The sequence below is a fragment of the Bufo bufo genome, chromosome 3, assembly GCF_905171765.1.
Source record: "Bufo bufo chromosome 3, aBufBuf1.1, whole genome shotgun sequence".
Lineage (NCBI taxonomy): Eukaryota > Metazoa > Chordata > Amphibia > Anura > Bufonidae > Bufo > Bufo bufo.
The window spans coordinates 211,147,651-211,170,398 of NC_053391.1; the positions used below are offsets into that span (position 1 = coordinate 211,147,651).

Below are 22,748 nucleotides of genomic sequence, written 5' to 3' on the forward strand. Positions count from 1 at the left end.
TTTGAAAAAAAAGTTTTCCCCCCCAAAAATTAAAAGTTTCAAGTAATAATAAACAAAAACGTCATTTTCCCCAAATAAAGTAAAAAAAATTGGTAAAAAATATACCCTCCCTGCTTCTTGCTTGTGGGCCAATGAGAAAGCTGCAATACCTTTGTCTGAGCTTAGCAACATCCCTAGCAACCAATAGGAAAGTTGCCTACCCCTTACTATATAAGAACCTCCCCAGCAGCCATTTTCTACAGTTTTTTAAAGTTATGAGAGAGACAGCAGTGTCATTGCTGTGCTCTGTGCTTTCCACTCATTATATTAGATAGATAATTAGATAGCTTTTATATATATATATATATATATATATATATATATATATATATATATATATATATAAAAAATACAGATAGTTAGTGGGAGATGGTCAGTGAACGTTATATCCTGGTATAGTGTAGCTGTGTTAGGCAGTGTGATAGGCTCTGCTGTCCATACATACATGCTGCAGACATAGTGCTGTGATGTCACAACAATACATAGTGCACCAATCAGTAATATGTAGTCAGACCTGCTAAAATGTGAAGTTTCACTTATTGCGCCAAAATATTTGAATCATTAGTGCCGATTAGCCCAATCGCGAATATATTGGAGCACTCCATCTGCATATAAAGCAATTTTTAATGTACTGCTGTGCCAACCATTGTCTCCAGTCTCAGAAAACTTCTAGCAGCTTGGAAAATGTAGCAAAAGTGACCCACGCCTGTATTGTGTGCGCATTACTCGAATATTACATTGCCGATTTTTGCAATCAAGAAAATAATCGCGAATATTCTACAAAATATTTGAGAAATATCGCAAATTCGAATATTGCCCCTGCCGCTCATCACTACTTAGAAGATGGAGACTCTGAACTCCATTAGTCTACGTTCACATCTACGTCATGAACCACTGTATCCAGCATAGCCAGACACTTCCATGCACCACCTGATCCCCATTGAAGGGCATCCTTCAGCAGATTTGTACCTATGAAACTGGCTGACCTGTTGCATATCCGCTTGGCAGCTGAAGGCATCTGTGTTGGTCCCATGTTCACATGTGCTCGCATTGCTGAGTAAAATGAAGTTTTAATATATGCAAATGAGCGTCTAGGAGCAACTGCGGCATTACCATTTCCCTTAGAGGCTCTGCAACTGCCAAGCCCTCTGCACTTTGTCAGGGCCAGGCAGTGTAAACATCAATGATAGGGCTCTGTGGCTGGCAAAGTCTGGTGGCACTCTGGAAGACATAGTCAAGGAGCACTATAGCTGGCAGTGTGATGAGGCACCATGGCTAGCATAGTCAAGACATACTATGGCTGGTAATGTGATGAGGCACTGTGGCTGGCATAGTCATGGAGCACTGTGGCTGGCAATGTGATATGGTACTGTGGCTGGTAATGTGATGGGCCACTGCAGCTGGCAATGTGTTGGGGGTACTGTGGCTGGCATAGTAAGGGGCACTATGGATGGTAATGTGGATGAGGCACTGTAGCTGGCATAGTCAGGAGGCACTGTGGCTGGCAATGTGATGGGGCACTGTGACTGGCAATGTTATGAAGCATTGGCTATTGTACTGTGTCTGTACCATATCAACTTTATATCACAGCCAGGTGAGGTGAAATACCAGACCAGAGTTTGAGGGCCGGTCCAGGTTTTGGCAGCACCTGGCTGTCCTTAAATAGGCAGCTGGGCTCAGCAGAGATGTCTGTTTTTGGGACCTGAGGCTTTGTGCCCTGCTGGAGGGCTGAGAGCCACATGCTGGGGAAACAGGCCCCCTATAGCCTGCTGTGGACTATTGGAGGCACAAGTCAACAGCAAGGTGACTTGTGTTATACGTATGAACTTTCCATTGTGTGTGAACTAACACCAAGACTGCAAAGTTACAGTATGTGCTGTTTTGTGCAATTGCCTCAAGTGTAAATAAACACTGACGTTTTGAGTTAAGAACTTGTATTTTGCCTCTGTACTGCGCCCGCTTAACCTAACTACCAGAGCGAAACCCCACAATTGGTGGAGGATGCGGGCAAGAGCAGTGAGCCTGGCGTGAACACCGATATTTTTTGGTTTCTGCATTTTTCAGGTACGGTTGTATGTCTTACATTAAACCAACTGTATTGCAACCAGTGCCCCACGACAAAATGGAGGCTGTTGTGAAGGCCCTCATGGAGGCTAATCTGCTGCAGCGAGAGACAAACCTGCAGCAATGCAAGGCTAATAAGCAGCAGCAGGAGACTAACCAGTTGCTGCTACAACACGTGATGGCTTTGCAGACAGCAGTAGCAACCCCGAGCGTTCACGATGCCCGGAAAGCAGTCCGTGCCGCGATTCCTAAGAGGACCTCCGCAAACGACATCGAAACCTACCTGCCGATGTACGAGAAAGTGGCCATCAGGAAAAAGCTACCCCGTGGCTGAGGTTGTCGCTCCATTCCTGGCATCCGATTTCCAGCAGGTGTTTTTCGACTTGCCGGACGATCAAGCGGCCGACTACCAAAAAGTAAAGGGTAAGATTTTGGCAAGACTGGGGGTGAATGTGTTGGTCCTGGCCCAGCGGGTGCATCAGTGGAGGTTTAAGCCGGCTGAGCCTGCAAGGACCCAGTATTATGACTTACTCCACCTCTTGCAAAAGTGGCTACAGCCTGATGTGCTGAGTCCCACGGCTATGCTGGATAGACTATTGGCTGATATGTTCTGGAGGGCTCTGCCACCCCCTCTCCAGAACTGGTGGACCTGGTGGAGCGCTACGAGGTTGCTAAGACTACAGGGGGTTCTTTTGGGAGGGGGGCAGTCAAACTCCGTAAATCTCCATCCCAGACCCGGTGCTTTTACCAACCAAACCCACCCGGGGTGTACCCTTTACGGACCTGGCTCTGATAGTCTGCTGGTGGTGTCAGGAGCCTGGCCATGCTGACTGTCCCATCAGGTGGAACCCAGGGATACTAACTATGGCTATCGTTAGTCACTATATGCCAGGAAGCTGTGTGCAGCAAGTACCTGTGCCAGGTGGAGATAGGAGACACTCCAGCGGAGGCTCTGCTGGACTCAGGGAGTCTGGTGTCCCTATTAAGGGTTCCCCTGGTACAGTCAGCGGAGTATACTGGCTGGAAAGTCGGGCTCACGTGAATCCATGGAGACTTAATAGACTATCCCACCGCCCTGGTGTCTCTAACCACAGGGGCTGGCAGATGGACTCACAAAGTGGCAGTTGCCCCAAATTTACACTACGAACTTATAATAGGGAGATACTTCATGGGCTTCCCGGCACTGTGGCCTGCTATGTTAGTGACTGATACCCATGAGACAGGGGTAACCCTAGCAGAGTGGCCCGGCTCAGGGGTGAGACCAGAACTCTGGGAACCTGAGACCGAAGGGCCAGCTGTAGGGGTGACCGCCACTTCGGTGGAAGAGGGGGAGACAACCCCGCTAAGTGTGATGGTGGGAGACGTGGAGGACTTGGCACCAGGTCCTGAATTGGTAGACCTCAATTTCTCCGGGGATAATTTTGGTACTGCCCAACGTCGGGACCCAACCCTATCCCGCGCCTGGAAAAATATGTTAATTGTAGATGGTGAACCACAACAACCTGGGGCAGAGTCAGTGTTTCCCCCGTTTTGTGGTTCATCAGGATATATTGTATCAGGTAAACCAACAACGGGGTGATCCTATTGAACAGTTGGTGGTCCCCAAGGCTTATCACAAGCTTGTGTTAGATCTAGCCAACCAAAACGTTCTCGGGGCTCACCTGGGGATGCAGAAAACTCAGGATCGTATTCCACAGCGGTTTTACTGGCCCAGCATATTCAAAGAAGTGGAAGAGTTTTGTAAGTCTTGCCCGACCTGCCAGATAACTAGCCCCCAGCCACATTTCCGTAGTCCCCTAGTACCTCTCCCGATTATCGAAGTACCGTTTGACTGAATAGCTATGGACCTCATAGGCCTAGTACCGAAGTCCGCCAGAGGGCTTCAACACATCTTAGTCATTCTAGACTACATCACTTGATACCCGGATGTTGTGCCACTGTGACATACTTCGGCCAAACTCATAGCTAAGGAGTTAATGGAGATGTTTTCCTGAGTGGGACTACCTAAAGAGGTTCTGACCGACCAAGGGACCCCTTTTATGTCCAAGGTAATGAGGGAACTCTGTTAGTTGCTGCACATAAAACAACTACAGACGTCCATTTACCATCCGCAAACGGACGGTCTGGTAGAATGGTTTAACCAAACATAAAAAATATGTTGAAAAATGTAGTGTCTAAAGATGGGAAGGACTGGGACCTCCTTCTGCCCTATCTCATGTTCGCAGTGCGAGAGGTACCCCAGGCCTCTACTGGGTTCTCGCCCTTCGAACTGCTATATGGCAGACATCCTCACAGTCTCTTGGACGTGGCCAAAGAGGCGTGGGAACAACAACCCACTCCACATAAAAGTGTCATTGAGTACGTTATCCAGATGCAAGATCAGATAGAGACAGTGTTGCCTCTTGTTAGGGAGCATATGGAGGCAGCTCAGCGAGCCCAGAGTCGGGTCTTTAATCGGCAGGCTTGGGTCTGGATCTTTAATCCGGCTGATCGGGTTTTGGTTCCGACTGTGGACAGTAAGTTCCTAGCTAGGTGGCAGGGGACCTACGAGCTACTCGAGAAAATTGGAGATGTAAACTACAAGGTACACCAGCCAGGGCGGCAAAAGCCGGAGCAGGTTTACCATGTGAATTTACTCAAACCATGGAAAGATAGGGAAACCTGTACAGAAGACAGCCCGCGGCCAGGTTTTCTAGTAGAAGAGGTACCGGTCCTTCTGTCTGATGCAAGAGAGGTGGCTGCCACAGTAAACATTTCTGACAGCCTCTCCTCTAAACAGACTCAGGAAGCCAGGGAGTTCATTAGTCGGAACACGGATGTTGTTCTCGGACCTCCCTGGATGCACTTCCATAATCTAGCATGACATTGTCACTGAGCCTCAGGCAAAAGTCAGATTAAACCCATACCGGGTACCCGAGGCTCGGAGACAAGCCATATCGGAGGAGGTGCAGCTAATGTTGCAGCTAGACATCATTGAGGAGTCAAAAAGTGAGTGGGCCAGTCCTATAGTATTGATACTCAAGCCGGATGGGATGTTGCGGTTTTGTAACGACTTTCGAAAACTTAACGAGGTTTCAAAATTCGATGCGTATCCCATGCCCCGGGTGGATGAGCTCAGCGAGAGGTTAGGACAAGCCTGGTATTTTTCTGTTTTGGACCTCACGAAAGGGTACTGGCAGGTGCTCTTAACGGAGGCTGCCAAAGAGAAAACTGCCTTCATCACGCCTGAGGGGCTGTATCAATATAATGTCTTACCCTTTGGTCTGCATGGTGCCCCCGCCACTTTTCAGCGACTAATGGACATTGTGCTATGTCCACATCGTTGGTACGCTTCAGCTTACCTGGATGAAATCTTCATCCACAGTACCGGCTGGGAAAGTCACCTACCCAAAGTGCAGGCTGTAGTGTACTCCCTTCGGAAAGCTGGAATAACCGCTAACCCCAAAAAATGTGTGATATGGTTAGAAGAGACTAAGTACCTGGGGTATGTCATTGGGCACGGAGTCATCAAACCCCAAGTGAACAAAATAGAGGTGATACGGAATTGGCCCTGACCTGTCACTCTAGGCAAATAAAGTCATTCCTGGGAATGGTGGGCTATTACATGAGGTTTGTTTCCCACTTTGCTACTCTAGCCGCGCCCTTGACAGGGCTCTTGAAGGGACAAAAATCAGTGATGGTTTGCTGGGATGATCGGGCGGAAGAGGCTTTTGCCGCTTTGAAGTCGGCCCTGTGTGGGTCACCAGTTTTGGTGACGCCTGACTTCAAGAGGTGCTGTACTGTCTCAGGAAGTCAACAGGGAGGAGCATCCTGTTGTCTTCCTAAGCCGCAGGCTCACCCTAGCCGAAACCAGGTACAGTATAGTGGAGAGAGAGTGCCTGGCTATCAAGTGGGCACTCGAGTCTCTCCGCTACTATTTGTTGGGGAGAAAGATCCGCCTGGTGACCGACCACTCCCCTCTCAAGTGGATTAGCCAGGCCAAAGACAGGAATGCCCAGGTCACCAGATGGTTTTTGTCTCTGCAGAACTTTAAGTTCTCGGTAGAATACAGAGCAAGCCGGTTGCAGGGAAACGCGGATGCCCTGTCCCGGGTGCATTGTCTGGCATGTGTCCACCCCCTCAGGGTTGATCAAATTGGAGGGGGGGGGGGGGGTTGTGACACAGTGAAGGATTGTGTCTGGCAAGGCAGGTATTTTCCTCCCAGCATGTGCGGCTGGGCTGGTGGGGTCAAATACCGTACCGGAGTTTAAGTGCCGGTACGGGTTTTGGCAGCACCTGGCTGTCCTTAAATAGGCAGCTGGGCTCAGCAGAGATGTCTTTGGGACCTGAGGCTTTGTGCCCTGCTGGGGAAACAGGCCCCCTAAAGCCTGCTGTGGACTACTGGAGGCAGAACTGCCAGCAAGGTGACTTGCGTTATATGAACTTTCCATTGTGTGTGAACTAACACCAAGACTGCAAAGTTACGTGCTGTTTTGTGCAATTGCCTCAAGTGTGAATAAACACTGACGTTTTGAGTTAAGAACTTGTATTTTGCCTCTGTACTTACCCTATCTACCAGAGCGAAACCCCACACTATCTATCTATCTATCTATCTATCTATCTATCTATCTATGACATTTATTAATTTGTGGCATCAGCAATCTTACCTGATCTTTTAGAAGTCTCCATACATAATCAATTACACAAATGACGCCAGTCCGCCCACAGCCAGCACTAAATTTAACAAATAAACATAACAAATGGATGAAAATAATGTTTTTGTCATATAGATTAATGTTAAATGAGATGCAAAGTACAGACTGATTGATGTTTCAAATAATGGAAAGAAGGAAACAGGTCAGCACTTCACCTTGGTATTGCACGCTGCACGGGAGAAGAGCAACCTCCAATGTATCAAAGATAAAGGAATCCCAGCTGCTGTGTCTTTGTGAATAAGCCTCTTTTTATTTTCATTTTCTCAAAGTAGAATGTCCTACAACCAAGACCGGTTTCGGCATACAAGCCTTTCTCAACAGATACATCCAATACAGAAAAATCAAGCTATATATAACATATAGTACCGCCCATCTAGGGACGTCTCCACCCATTCTAATGTGTGGTATTCAATTAATGATCAATCAAACTGATTAAACAAGGTAAGACAAAGTAACATATAACTGAAATTTATATTTGTATTCTACCTTATTGAAGAATCTAAATGTTCATATTTATTCATATTTCCATCATAAGGCTGAGGTCTAGAGAAAGTGCATAAAACTGTATATCAATCATCTATAATAAACGTATTAATCTATTCACAACAATCTTACAAATGTATGACCTCATAGTCTCTGTTTAGACCCCTTGGATGCAGCGTATCTAAGGTGTGGATCCAAAAGACCTCTCTTCTAAGGAGAAGTCTTTTGATATCACCTCCTCTTCTAGGTCTCTTTATTTGTTCCAACACTTGAAACCGCAATTGTGCAACTGTGTGTTTAAATTTTTCAAAATGATATAGGACCGGTAACATAAGTTTTTTTGTCCTTATGTCGGATTTATGCTTACTAATACGATCCCTCACTGCCTGCATGGTCTCGCCCACATACAAAAGGCCACAAGGACATTTAATAAGGTATATTACGTTTGCTGAGTCACAGGTAAAAAAACCTTTTACTCCAAAGCTTTTCCCAGTATGTGGATGATGAAATGAAGGGCCTTTGATTATATGAGAGCATTGTAGACAATGCAGGCAGGGGGAAGTACCCATCCGTGGCGTGGATATCCATTGCTGTTTCAATATGGCTTTAGTACTACCTAAATCTGCTTGTACTATTTTGTCACGATAACTAGGGTTCTTTTTATTACAAATCAAAGGGGGTTTTTTGAATTCCTCAACCTGCGGATATGATTTATTCAACAAATGCCAATGTTTCCTGACAATGTTGTCAATGCCCACATTAAATGGATGGTGTTTATGTATCAAAGCTATTCTAGACATATTAGCCCCATCTTTTGGTGTCCTATCAACTTGTATCCCTTCCCTAGCTTCATTCAGAACAGTCAGTGGATAACCACGTTCCAAGAATCTTTCTGTCATTTCTACTATTCTTATATTTTGCATAATAGGGTCTGAGACTATTCGTTTTACCCTTTGATATTGCGATCTAGGGATCGCTTTTTTTAGGGACACAGGGTGGGCACTCTTAAAATGGAGAATACTATTTCTATCAGTATCCTTGCGATAAATATCAGTGGACAAATGACCACCAGGGTCCTTAACGACCATAGTGTCTAGGAAGCTCACCATATTGGTGTCAGTGGTAACTGTAAACTGCAAACCATCAACAGCAGAATTGAGATCTTCCATGAAACTGGATGTTACCGGTCCCATATCATTTTGAAAAATTTAAACACACAGTTGCACAATTGCGGTTTCAAGTGTTGGAACAAATAAAGAGACCTAGAAGAGGAGGTGATATCAAAAGACTTCTCCTTAGAAGAGAGGCCTTTTGGATCCACACCTTAGATACGCTGCATCCAAGGGGTCTAAACAGAGACTATGAGGTCATACATTTGTAAGATTGCTGTGAATAGATTAATACGTTTATTATAGATGATTGATATACAGTTTTATGCACTTTCTTTAGACCTCAGCCTTATGATTGAAATATGAATAAATATGAACATTTAGATTCTTCAATAAGGTAGAATACAAATATAAATTTCAGTTATATGTTACTTTGTCTCACCTTGTTTAATCAGTTTGATTGATCATTAATTGAATACCACACATTAGAATGGGTGGAGACGTCCCTAGATGGGCGGTACTATATGTTATATATAGCTTGATTTTTCTGTATTGGATGTATCTGTTGAGAAAGGCTTGCATGCCGAAACCGGTCCTGGTTGTAGGACATTCTACTTTGAGAAAATGAAAATAAAAAGAGGCTTATTCACAAAGACACAGCAGCTGGGATTCCTTTATCTTTGATTGATGTTTCAGTCTGCAGTTCTAGTAATATGAATCTAGATGGCATTGCAGCTCCAATATAATTCATCGGCTTGCCTGGTCATATGCATTTTCAAATTATTTGTGGTAAAATGCTGAACACAGCAAGGCATTCACATAGTTCACTTTGATTATATAGCCAATGATAATGGAGATATAAATAGTAATATAATGATATACTTGTAAGAGGGGAAATATTCACTGTTAAACCAATCACAATGCCTTGTAGGACTAGCTCATCTGAATGTAATGATAGCTTTCACTTAGTAATCTGTCGCTTCATTCTGGAGAAAAAAATATTCCTTATTGGGAGAGAGCCTTAATCAGCATAACAAGGCTTATAGGCCATACATGCTCCTCTGGAATTCTGGGAAAAAAAGGGATGCAAATGAGCCCTTAACAAGCTTTGCCTCTAATGGCACTAGATGTAAGGCAGCTATCCTATAAGTCAATGTTCAGCTCTTAAAATAAGCCTTGAGACATGACTTGGATATTAAATAAGCCAGCACCTCATCTGCAGACAGCTGTTTCGGGGTGATTGCCCCTCATCAGTGCAGAGCAGAGAGTACTGGCTTAACTGGGTGAGAGGTCTAGGTCAGGATTTAGGGATACTATATCTCCTTGCAAAGAGCTCCTTGATCAGAGTAGTTATAATCCATATGGAAATGAGCAGTTATCTGCACTGATGGTGAGTCCAAGCCACTCTGTGCACCCTTGCTCCTCCTGCTTGTCTCTGCCCGGTCAAAAGCTGGGTGGCCTCTGGGACGGGAGGTGGTGTTGTCGCTAAAGTGCAGGAAACGCAGGATGGCCTCAAATCGTGTCCTGGACATAGCAGCAGAGAACATGGGCATGTGATGAATCGGGTTCCTGGACCAATATGACCGCAATTCATGCTTTTTTGTCAGGCCCATGTTGAGGAGAAGGCCCAGAAAAATTTTAAGTTCGGAAACTTGGACTGGTTTCCACCGGAAAGGCTGGGCATAAAAGCTTCCCGGGTTTGCGGTTATAAATTGTGTGGCATACTGGTTGGTCTCTGCCACGACTAAGTCCAAGAGCTCCGCAGTCAAGAACAGCTCAAAAAATCCCAGGGCCGTACTGATCTGAGCCGTCTCAACCCGAACTCCAGACTGGGCGGTGAAAGGGGGAACTACTGGTGCGGCTGAAGTTGGTGACTGCCAATCAGGGTTTGCCAGCACCTCAGGGATTCTAGGGGCTCTACGGGCCTGTCTGTGCGGTGGCTGCGACAGGGTAACTACTGCACGTGCCACCGTACCAGCTTCAACTGCCCTTCTGGTGCTCGCTACTTCACCATGTTGTACGGCAGTGCTGGTACTAGGTCCAGGAAGGGCTGCGCTGCTGGTGTATGCCTCACCACGTTATCCGGCAGCGACAGCCCCACTCTGCTGCTCTTGAAGCGGATCCTGCATAACCTGTGGTCTAGCGACACGGGGCCGGGTACGCCTGGTGCTGCCAGGGACCTCAACCTCCTCGTCCGAACTTTGGGTCAGAGAGCCACTGCTTTCTACAGGTTCATATTCTGACCCGCTATATTCGTCAGATGAGGGTTCCCATTCCTCATCCGACTGGGTCAGAATCCTGTAGGCCTCTTCAGAAGAATACCCCCTGTTTGACATTTTGGACTACTAAATTTAGGGGTATTCCCTGAGACTACCTAAGAAAAAAAGCAAGCCTGTCTTACAAAGGGGAGGCTAGCGAAGTACCGGAGGCCGCTGCGGTTGATAAAAAATATCAAAACTGATTTTTTTATCGCCGCAGAGCGTGTAAAGTGAATGTGCAGTGATCAAAAAAAAAAAAATTTTTGTCACTGCGGTGGGGCGGGCGTGGGTGAACGCACGTGTGGGCGACCGATCAGGCCTGATCGGGCAAACACTGCGTTTTGGGTGGAGGGCGAGCTAAGGTGACACTAATACTATTATAGATCTGACCGTGATCAGTTTTGATCACTTACAGATACTATAAAAGTACAAATGCTGATTAGCGATACGCTAAACAGCGAATAAAAGTGACTGCGGTGCGGTGGGGTGGGCGCTAACTACCTAACCAAGGGGCCTAAACTATCCCTAAAACCTAACAGCCAATACTAGTGAAAAAAAAAAAGTGTCAGTTTACACTGATCACTTTTTGTCTTTCACTAAGTGATTGACAGGGGGCGATCAAGGGGTTAATTTGGATGATGGGGGTGATGGATGGTGATCAGGGGCTAAGGGCAGTGTTTGGTGTGTACTCACAGTGATGTCTGCTTCTCTGCTGGATCCAACCGACGAAAAGGACCAGCAGAGGAGCAGAGAAGCCATATAACAGATCATATTTACTAATATGATCTGTTATCTGGCTTGTGATTCGATTTTTTAAAAATCAGCAACCTGCCAGCGACGATCATTGGCTGGCAGGTTGCTGATGCAATAGTCCTTTAACTTTTGCCGGCCCGCGATGCGCATGCGCGGGCCGGCTGTGACCGAAATCTCGCGTCTCGCGAGAGGACGCGCCGGCGCGTCCAGGAGGAATGAAACAACCACCTCCAGGACGCGTCTGTGCGTACAGCGGTCCGGAGGTGGTTAAGAAGCAGTAGAAACTTGACTGAAAGTAACTACTGTAACTAAATTTGTGATACTCAGGGAATAACTCTAAGGCTCCATTCACACGTCCGCAAATGGGTCGGAACGGGTGCGGACCCATTCATTTTCTATGGGGACGGAATGGATGCGGACAGCACACAGTGTGCTGTCAGCATCTGCATTTGCGGAGCGCGGCCCCGATCTTCAGGTCCGCAGCTCCGCAAAAGATAGAACATGTCCTATTCTTGTCCGCAGCTTGCGGACTAGAATAGGCATTTCTATAGGGGTGCCGGGCGGGTGTGTTGCGGATCCGCAATTTGCGGGTCCGCAACACACCACGGACGTGTGAATGGAGCCTAAAGCTGTCAGCTGAATGATGGACTAACATGTATTTCTCCTGAACTTGGGACGGACATAGATACAGTAGCTGCAAACACAGAATATAGGACCTCTGCTCCCCAATGTCTTATCATAAAGCCCCCCATTATGTCTCTTCAACAATTCACCAGTAATTCATTAGCTCAGTTCCTTATTCAATCTAATAGATAGTGGGGCACTGCTTATTGTTTATAAGAAGCCCCCCTTACCTACTGGGCCCCTTTGCAGCTACACAGGACACACATATCATGTGTCCGCCCTTGTCCTGACTTCTCCATACACATGTGTACTCAGTTCAGCTGAGCATGCATGTATTTCAGGAGAGGAAAATAAGCATTGACCAGAAACCTCTGGCAGCTTATCTTCTGGGACAACAAAGGAACGGCACGTAGAAATTCCACATAGTTGGCACAACGTGATTCACAATAGATGGTCATCTAGTCCTGATGAAATTAGCCGTTTTAGACAACTTTGCCCTTTATGTATATGGACATTTTAAATACCTTTACTAATGTCAACCAGTGTCTTTATATAGAGCACTGAATACACTCCACACAACTACTTTAATTAACTTCGTATTTCCAGAAGCTAAAACCTCATACAATTCCATATAGAAATAAAATCACACTTTTTTTTTTACCTGCAGTGGATACATAATGGTGGAGTATCATCTCTCTGGAGAAGACGCATGTCTTGTATCATTTCTAAAATGTACTTTACAGAAGAGGGGACATCATGATCCGGCCAGTTCTTGTAATGAATTTGATGAACTATTCGTATTTCCTGCATCAAAGAAATAAGGAGGCACAGTTATAGCGTACATTACTGACCAGCATCTGGTCCCTGGGCCTACCAGAGGAGAAGATTCTGAAGGGTCACCTTCTGTCAGTAGGTAACATAACCATTTTAACTGCATTTTAAAGTTTTGCATCATCGCTGGCTATACTGCCACTGAGTTTTTTCTTTTATAAATTTTGAAGCATTCATTTTTCAACATAAATAACATGATGACTTCATTCTCTGGGTCAGTACAATTACAGGGATACCAAATACAGTTGTGCTCATAGGTTTACATACCCTTGCAGAATTTAGGATTTCTTAACCATTGTTCAGAGAATATGAAGGATAACACAAAAACGTTTCTTTCACTCATGGTTAGTGGTTGGCTGAGGCCATTTATTGTCAAAAAATTGTGTTTACTCTTTTTAAATCATAATCACAACACAAACTACCCAAATGACCCTGATCAAAAGTTTACATACCCCTGTTCTTAATAGCGTGTATTGCCCCCTTTAGTATCAGTGACAGCTTGAAGTCTTTTGTGGTAGTTGTGGACGAGGCTCTTTATCTTCTCAGATGGTAAAGCTGCCCATTCTTCCTGGCAAAAAGCCTCCAGTTCCCCTAAATTCTTGGGCTGTCTTGCATGAACTGCATGTTTGAGGTCTCCCCAGAGTGGCTCAATGATATTGAGGTCTGGAGACTGAGATGGCTACGCCAGAACCTTCACTTTATTTTTCTGTAGCCAATGACAGGTCGACTTGGCCTTGTGTTTTGGATCATTGTCATGTAGGAATGTCCAAGTATGTCCCATGCTCAACTTCTGGGATGATGAGTGCAAATTTTCCTCCAGTATTTGTTGATACATTACTGCATTCATATTGCCATCAATTCTGACCAAATTTCCTGTGCCTTTGTAGCTCACACATCTCCAAAACATCAGCGATCCACCACCATGTTTCACAGTAGGAATGGTGTACCTTTCATCATAGGCCTTGCTGATTCCTCTCCAAATGTAGTGTTTATTGTTGTGTCCAAACAGTTAAACTTTAGTCTCATCACTCCAAATGACTTTGTGCCAGAATGTTTGAGGCTTGTCTCTGTGCTGTTTGGCATATTGTAAGCGGGATACTTTGTGGCATTTGCATAGTAATAACTTTCTTCTGGAAACTCAACCGTGCAGACCATCTTTCTTCAAGTGCCTCCTTATTGTGCATCTTGAAACAGCCACACCACATTCTTTCAGAGAGTCCTGTATTTCACCTGAATTTACTTGTGGGTTTTTCCTTGCATCCCGAACAATTTTTCTGGCAGTTGTGGCTGAAAGTTTAGTTGGTCTACCTGACCGTGGTTTGGTTTCAACAGAACCCCTACTTTTCCACTTCTTAATTAGAGTTTGAACACTGATGATTGGCATTCTTAAGTCCTTTGATATATTCTTATATCCCTTTCCTGTTTTAGGATCCAGTCACATGTCCGTATGAATGGTCCTGATCCGTTCCGCAATTATGCGGAATGAGTGCGGACCCATTCATTTTCAATGGGACCGGAACGGATGCGGACAGCACACGATGTGCTGTCCGCATCCGCATTTCCGCATCCGCACTTCTGGATCCGCAATTCCGTTCCTGAAAAAAATAAAACATGTCCTATTCTTGTCCGCAACTGCGGACAAGAAAAGGCATTTTCTATTATAGTGCTGGCAATGTGCGGTCCGCGAAATGTGGAACGCACATTGCCGGTGTCTGCGGACCGCAAAACACCTACGGATGTGTGAATGGGCCCTTATAGAGTGCAACTACCTTTTCACGCAGATCCTTTGACAATTCTTTTGCTTTCCCCATGACTTAGAATCCAAACAAGATCAGTGCAGCACTGGATGAAAGATGCAAGGGTCTGTCAGGAGTCAAGAAAGTCATTGACCTTTTATACACAACCACTAATTAAAAGCAAACAGATCACAGGCAAAGATGGTTACCTTTAATAGCCATTGTAACCCTTTTGTGTCAAGTTGTGTGCATGTTATCAGGCCAAATCACCAGGGTATGTAAACTTTTGATCAGGGTCATTTGGGTAGTTTGTGTTTTGATTATGATTTAAAAAGAGAAAACACAGCTATTTGACAAAGTGAAAGAAAAGTTTTTGTGTTATCATTCATATTCTCTGAACAATGGTTAAGAAATCATATATTCTGCAAGGGTAAGTAAACTTATGAGCACAACGTGTACATATAATTTTATTTTTTTGCAACTTTTGCACAATAAACCCCCCTTTTTTAAAGCAAAAAAAACAAATGTTTTTGCATCACTGCATCTCAAGACCCATAACTTTTTTTTACAGAGCTGTGTAAGGGCTTTATTTTTGAGGGTAAACTTGAACTTTTTGTTCGTATCATTTTGGGGTATGTAACAGTTTTTTATTATATTCAGTCTTTTGTGGCAAATAATAAAATAACAGCAATTCTTGCATTGTTTTGTATATATATATATATAAATATATATATATATCGTATTTTTCGCTTTATAAGACACACTTCCCCCCCCCCAAAAGTGGGGGGGAAATGTCCGTGCGTCTTATAAAACTAATACTAGTGAGCGCTTCAATTATGGAAGCGCTCACTAGTATGTATTAGGAGCGGGGAGCGAAGCGCCGCAAGTGCAGGTAATATTTACCCTCCCTGGTCTGTGCCACGGCTCCTCTTCAGTAGGGATGAGTTCGGGTTCGTACCGAATTTTGGGGTGTCCGTGACACGGACCCGAACCCGAACATTTTCGTAAAAGTCTGGGTTCGGGTTCGGTGTTCGGCGCTTTCTTGGCGCTTTTTGAAAAGCAGCCAATCAACAAGCATCATACTACTTGCCCCAAGAGGCCATCACAGCCATGCCTACTATTGGCATGGCTGTGATTGGCCAGTGCAGCATGTGACCCAGCCTCTATATAAGCTTGGGTCACGTAGCGCTGCACGTCACTCTGCTGATACAAGTGTAGGGAGAGGTTGCAGCTGCGACGTTAGGGCGAGATTAGGCAGTGATTAACTCCTCCAAAAGACTTCATTCAGTGATCGATCTACAGCTGTGGATCATTGAACTGCTGCTATTCAATTGCTCAGTGTTTTTAGGCTGCCCAGAGCGTTTTTCAGTCACTTTTTTCTGGGGTGATCGGCGGCCATTTTGTGGCTTGTGGTGCGCCAGCACAAGCTGCCACCAAGTACATTTAACCATCAATAGTGTGGTTATTTTTTGCTATATCCTACATCAGGGTCAAGCTGTCATCAAGTGCATTTAACCATCAATAGTGTGGTTATTTTTTGGCCATATACTACATCAGGGGCAAGCTGAGCCTGTCACCCAAGTGCATTTAACCATCAATAGTGTGGTTATTTTTTGCTATATCCTACATCAGGGTCAAGCTGTCATCAAGTGCATTTAACCATCAATAGTGTGGTTATTTTTTGGCCATATACTACATCAGGGGCAAGGTGAGCCTGTCACCCAAGTGCATTTAACCATCAATAGTGTGGTTATTTTTTGGCTATATCCTACATCAGGGTCAAGCTGTCATCAAGTGCATTTAACCATCAATAGTGTGGTTATTTTTTGGCCATATACTACATCAGGGGCAAGTTGAGCCTGTCACCAAGTGCATTTAACCATCAATAGTGTGGTTATTTTTTGGCTATATCCTACATCAGGGTCAAGTTGTCATCAAGTGCATTTAACCATCAATAGTGTGGTTATTTTTTGGCCATATACTACATCAGGGGCAAGCTGAGCCTGTCATCAAGTGCATTTAACCATCAATAGTTTGGTTATTTTTTGGCTATATCCTACATCAGGGTCAAGCTGAGCCTGTCACAAAGTTATTCTCAATAACTTCACACACACGCTACAGTGCAGATCCAAGTCTAATTCTGTGAATAAACGTATACCTGTCACCCAGCGGCTAAAAAATAGGCCTCACATTTATATTCATCCAAATAGAAACATAGAATGTGTCGGCAGATAAGAACCATTTGGCCCATCTAGTCTGCCCGTTATACTGAGTACTATGGATAGCCCCTGGCCCTATCTTATATGAAGGATGGCCTTATGCCTATCCCATGCATGCTTAAACCCCTTCACTGTATTTGCAGCTACCACTTCTGCAGGAAGGCTATTCCATGCATCCACTACTCTCTCAGTAAAGTAATACTTCCTTATATTACTTTTAAACCTTTGCCCCTCTAATTTAAAACTGTGTCCTCTTGTGGTAGTTTTTCTTCTTTTAAATATGCTCTCCTCCTTTACCGAGTTGATTCCCTTTATGTATTTAAAAGTTTCTATCATATCCCCTCTGTCTCTTCTTTCTTCCAAGCTATACATATTAAGGTCCTTTAACCTTTCCTGGTAAGTTTTATCCTGCAATCCATGTACTAGTTTAGTAGCTCTTCTCTGAACTCTCTCTAGAGTATCTATATCCTTCTGGAGATATGGCCTCCAGTACTGCGCACAATACTCCAAGTGAGGTCTCACCAGTGTTCTGTACAGCGGCATAAGCACTTCACTCTTTCTACTGCTTATACCTCTCCCTATACATCCAAGCATTCTGCTGGCATTTCGTGCTGCTCTATTACATTGTCTTCCCACCTTTAAGTCTTCTGAAATAATTACTCCTAAATCCCTTTCCTCAGATACTGAGGTCAGGACTGTGTCAAATATTCTATATTCTGCCCTTGGGTTTTTACGCCCCAGGTGCATTATCTTGCACTTATCCACATTAAATTTCAGTTGCCAGAGTTCTGACCATTCTTCTAGTTTTCCTAAATCCTTTTCCATTTGGCGTTTCCCTCCAGGAACATCAACCCTGTTACCTATCTTTGTGTCATCAGCAAAAAGACAAACCTTACCATCGAGGCCTTTTGCAATATCACTTATGAAGATATTAAACAAAATCGGTCCCAGTACAGATCCCTGTGGAACCCCACTGGTAACATGACCTTGTTTTGAATGTTCTCCATTGACTACCACCCTCTGTTGTCTGTCACTCAGCCACTGCCTAATCCACTCAACAATATGGGAGTCCATGCTCAATGACTGCAGTTTATTGATAAGTCTTCTATGTGGGACAGTGTCAAAAGCCTTACTAAAATCTAGATATGCGATGTCTACTGCACCTCCACCGTCTATTATTTTATTCACCCAGTCAAAAAAATCTATAAGATTTGTTTGACATGATCTCCCTGAAGTAAACCCATGTTGTTTTTCATCTTGCAATCCATGGGATTTTAGATGTTCCACAATCCTATCCTTTAATAGGGTTTCCATTAATTTGCCTACTATTGATGTCAGACTCACTGGTCTATAGTTGCTTGATTCCTCCCTACTACCTTTCTTGTGAATGGGCACGACATTTGCCAATTTCCAATCTTCCGGGACGACTCCTGTTACTAATGATTGGTTAAATAAATCTGTTAATGGTTTTGCCAGCTCACCACTAAGCTCTTTTAATAATTTTGGGTGTATCTCATCAGGCCCCTGTGACTTATTTGTCTTCACCTTAGACAGCAAACTTAGAACATCTTCCTCTGTAAAGATACATGCATCAAACGATTTATTAGTCATTCTTTCTAGTGGAGGTCCTTCTCCTTTTTCTTTTGTAAAAACTGAACAGAAGTATTCATTAAGGCAGTCGGCTAGCCCTTTATTCTCTTCTACATACCTTCCGTCCTTTGTTTTTAATTTAGTTATTCCTTGTTTTAATTTCCTTTTTTCATTTATATATCTGAAGAATGTCTTATCCCCTTTTTTCATAGACTGAGCTAGTTTTTCTTCTGCCTGCGCTTTAGAAGTTCTTATAACTTGCTTGGCCTCTCTCTGCCTAATCTTGTAGATTTCCTTATCTTCATTGCTCTGGGTTTTTTTATAATTACAAAATGCTAGCTTTTTATTTTTAATGATTTGGGCCACTTCTGCTGAGTACCACAGTGGTCTCCTCCTTTTTTTGTTTTTACTGACAAGTCTAATGCAATTTTCTGTTGCCTTCAATAATGCACCTTTTAAGTAGTCCCATTTCTCCTGGACTCCATGTAATCCGTTCCAGTCTGATAAGGACTCATTTATGACTAATTTCATTTTTGAAAAGTCTGTTTTTCTAAAATCTAAAACTTTTGTTTTTGTGTGGTGGGACTCTTTCACAGTTCTTATATTAAACCACACTGACTGGTGATCACTAGATCCCAAGGTTTCGCCTACAATGACATCATATACCGAATCCCCATTTGTGAATACCAAATCCAAAATGGCCTCCCTCCGGGTTGGCTCCTCAACCACTTGTTGTAGAGATAACCCCAGTAGGGAATTTAGAATATCTGTACTCCTGGTAGAACTTGCTATTTTGGTTTTCCAGTTTATATCTGGAAGATTGAAATCTCCCATAATGATAACTTCTCCTTTCATTGTCATTTTAGCTATTTCTTCAACTAGTAGATCATCTAGTTCTTTAACTTGACCAGGTGGCCTATATATCACACCTACACGAGTTACTGCATGGTTAGCAAACTGCAACGTAACCCAAACTGACTCTATGTTGGCCTCACCAACTTGTATTAGGTTAGATTTAATGCTATCTTTCACATACAGGGCCACTCCTCCTCCTTTCTTGCCTTCTCTGTCCAAATCTGTCATTACTGCTTTAGCTGGTCAAGTTATTTAGTGTCCGTCAAAGCACAGTTTTTGTTCTGGGTTGAAATACAATTCCCAATTTTGCAATTCTCTAAATTAGTGGTTTCTGCTGTATCAGGCCTACTTTAAATCTATCCCTAAAAGGGTATATTAGATTCAAGGTGCTGATAGGGTAATTCTCAATAACTTCACACACACGCTACAGTGCAGATCCAAGTCTAATTCTGTGATTAAACGTATACCTGTCACCCAGCGCCTAAAAAATAGGCCTCACATTTATATTCATCCAAATCTGTCATTACTGCTTTAGCTGGTCAAGTTATTTAGTGTCCGTCAAAGCACAGTTTTTGTTCTGGGTTGAAATACAATTCCCGATTTTGCAATTCTCTAGATTAGTGGTTTCTGCTGTATCAGGCCTACTTTAAATCTATCCCTAAAAGGGTATATTAGATTCAAGGTGCTGATAGGGTAATTCTCAATAACTTCACACACACGCTACAGTGCAGATCCAAGTCTAATTCTGTGATTAAACGTATACCTGTCACCCAGCGCCTAAAAAATAGGCCTCACATTTATATTAATCCAAATCTGTCATTACTGCTTTAGCTGGTCAAGTTATTTAGTGTCCGTCAAAGCACAGTTTTTGTTCTGGGTTGAAATACAATTCCCAATTTTGCAATTCTCTAAATTAGTGGCTTCTGCTGTATCAGGCCTACTTTAAATCTATCCCTAAAAGGGTATATTAGATTCAAGGTGCTGATAGGGTAATTCTCAATAACTTCACACACACGCTACAGTGCAGATCCAAGTCTAATTCTGTGATTAAACGTATACCTGTCACCCAGCGCCTAAAAAATAGGCCTCACATTTATATTCATCCAAATCTGTCATTACTGCTTTAGCTGGTCAAGTTATTTAGTGTCCGTCAAAGCACAGTTTTTGTTCTGGGTTGAAATACAATTCCCAATTTTGCAATTCTCTAAATTAGTGGTTTCTGCTGTATCAGGCCTACTTTAAATCTATCCCTAAAAGGGTATATTAGATTCAAGGTGCTGATAGGGTAATTCTCAATAACTTCACACACACGCTACAGTGCAGATCCAAGTCTAATTCTGTGATTAAACGTATACCTGTCACCCAGCGCCTAAAAAATAGGCCTCACATTTATATTCATCCAAATCTGTCATTACTGCTTTAGCTGGTCAAGTTATTTAGTGTCCGTCAAAGCACAGTTTTTGTTCTGGGTTGAAATACAATTCCCAATTTTGCAATTCTCTAAATTAGTGGTTTCTGCTGTATCAGGCCTACTTTAAATCTATCCCTAAAAGGGTATATTAGATTCAAGGTGCTGATATGGTAATTCTCAATAACTTCACACACACGCTACAGTGCAGATCCAAGTCTAATTCTGTGATTAAACATATACCTGTCACCCAGCGCCTAAAAAATAGGCCTCACATTTATATTCATCCAAATCTGTCATTACTGCTTTAGCTAGTCAAGTTATTTAGTGTCCGTCAAAGCACAGTTTTTGTTCTGGGTTGAAATACAATTCCCAATTTTGCAATTCTCTAAATTAGTGGTTTCTGCTGTATCAGGCCTACTTTAAATCTATCCCTAAAAGGGTATATTAGATTCAAGGTGCTGATAGGGTAGTTCTCAATAACTTCACACACACGCTACAGTGCAGATCCAAGTCTAATTCTGTGATTAAACGTATACCTGTCACCCAGCGCCTAAATAATAGGCCTCAAATTTATATTCAGCTAAATCTGTCATTACTGCTGTGCCTGTATTAGTGTAATACGGTACCTAAATAGATAGCCAGATAGTGTTAGGTGTCTGTAAAAAAAGGCCTGAATTTGAATTCAATACATTGGCCCGAATAATATTTTTCTTATTGTGGTGAACGGTAACAATGAGGAAAACATCTAGTAAGGGACGCGGACGCGGACATGGTCGTGATGGTGTTAGTGGACCCTCTGGTGCTGGGAGAGGACGTGGCCGTTCTGCCACAGCCACACGTCCTAGTGAACCAACTACCTCAGGTCCCAGTAGCCAGCAGAATTTACAGCGATATTTTGTGGGGCCCAATGCCGTTCTAAGGATGGTAAGGCCTGAGCAGGTACAGGCATTAGTTAATTGGGTGGCCGACAGTGGATCCAGCACGTTCACATTATCTCCCACCCAGTCTTCTGCAGAAAGCGCACAGATGGCGCATGAAAACCAAGCCCATCAGTCTGTCACATCACCCCCATGCATATCAGGGAAACTGTCTGAGCCTCAAGTTATGCAGCAGTCTCTTATTCTGTTTGAAGACTCTGCTGACAGGGTTTCCCAAGGGCATCCACCTAGCCCTTCCCCAGGGGTGGAAGAGATAGAAGGCACTAACGCACAACCACTTATGTTTCCTGATGATGAGGACATGGGAATACCATCTCAGCACGTCTCTGATGACGAAACACAGGTGCCAACTGCTGCGTCTTTCTGCAGTGTGCAGACTGAACAGGAGGTCAGGGGTCAAGACTGGGTGGAAGATGATGCAGGGGACGATGAGGTCCTAGACCCCACATGGAATAAAGGTCGTGCCACTGACTTTCACAGTTCGGAGGAAGAGGCAGTGGTGAGACCGAGCCAACAGCGTAGCAAAAGAGGAAGCAGTGGGCAAAAGCAGAACACCCGCCGCCAAGAGACTCCGCCTGCTACTGACCGCCGCCATCTGGGACCGAGCACCCCAAAGGCAGCTTCAAGGAGTTCCCTGGCATGGCACCTCTTCAAACAATGTGCTGACGACAAGACCCGAGTGGTTTGCACGCTGTGCCATCAGAGCCTGAAGCGAGGCATTAACGTTCTGAACCTTAGCACAACCTGCATGACCAGCCACCTGCATGCAAAGCATGAACTGCAGTGGAGTAAACACCTTAAAAACAAGGAAGTCACTCAGGCTCCCCCTGCTACCTCTTCTGCTGCTGCCGCCTCGGCCTCTTCTGCTGCTGCCGCCGCCTCGGCCTCTTCCTCCGCCTCTGGAGGAACGTTGGCACCTGCCGCCCAGCAAACATGGGATGTACCACCAACACCACCACCTGCGTCACCAAGCATCTCAACCATGTCACACGGCAGCGTTCAGCTCTCCATCTCACAAACATTTGAGAGAAAGCGTAAATTCGCACCTAGCCACCCTCGATCCCTGGCCCTGAATGCCAGCATTTATAAACTACTGGCCTATGAAATGCTGTCATTTAGGCTGGTGGACACAGACAGCTTTAAA

At 44.1% G+C, this 22,748-nt stretch overlaps 1 protein-coding gene across 3 annotated transcripts in view; it reads right to left on the reverse strand.

The window, feature by feature from the left end:
- The window catches only part of PTPN22 (protein tyrosine phosphatase non-receptor type 22), a 183,198-nt gene that overhangs the window by 99,285 nt on the left and 61,165 nt on the right, over positions 1-22,748 (reverse strand). For all 3 annotated transcript variants that reach the window (XM_040423905.1, XM_040423904.1, XM_040423906.1), the window contains exons 8-9: positions 12,686-12,828; positions 6,750-6,816 (exon numbers count right to left, since the gene is read on the reverse strand). In XM_040423905.1, the coding sequence (XP_040279839.1) occupies positions 6,750-6,816; positions 12,686-12,828 (210 nt within the window). The remainder of the gene's footprint in view (positions 1-6,749; positions 6,817-12,685; positions 12,829-22,748) is intronic.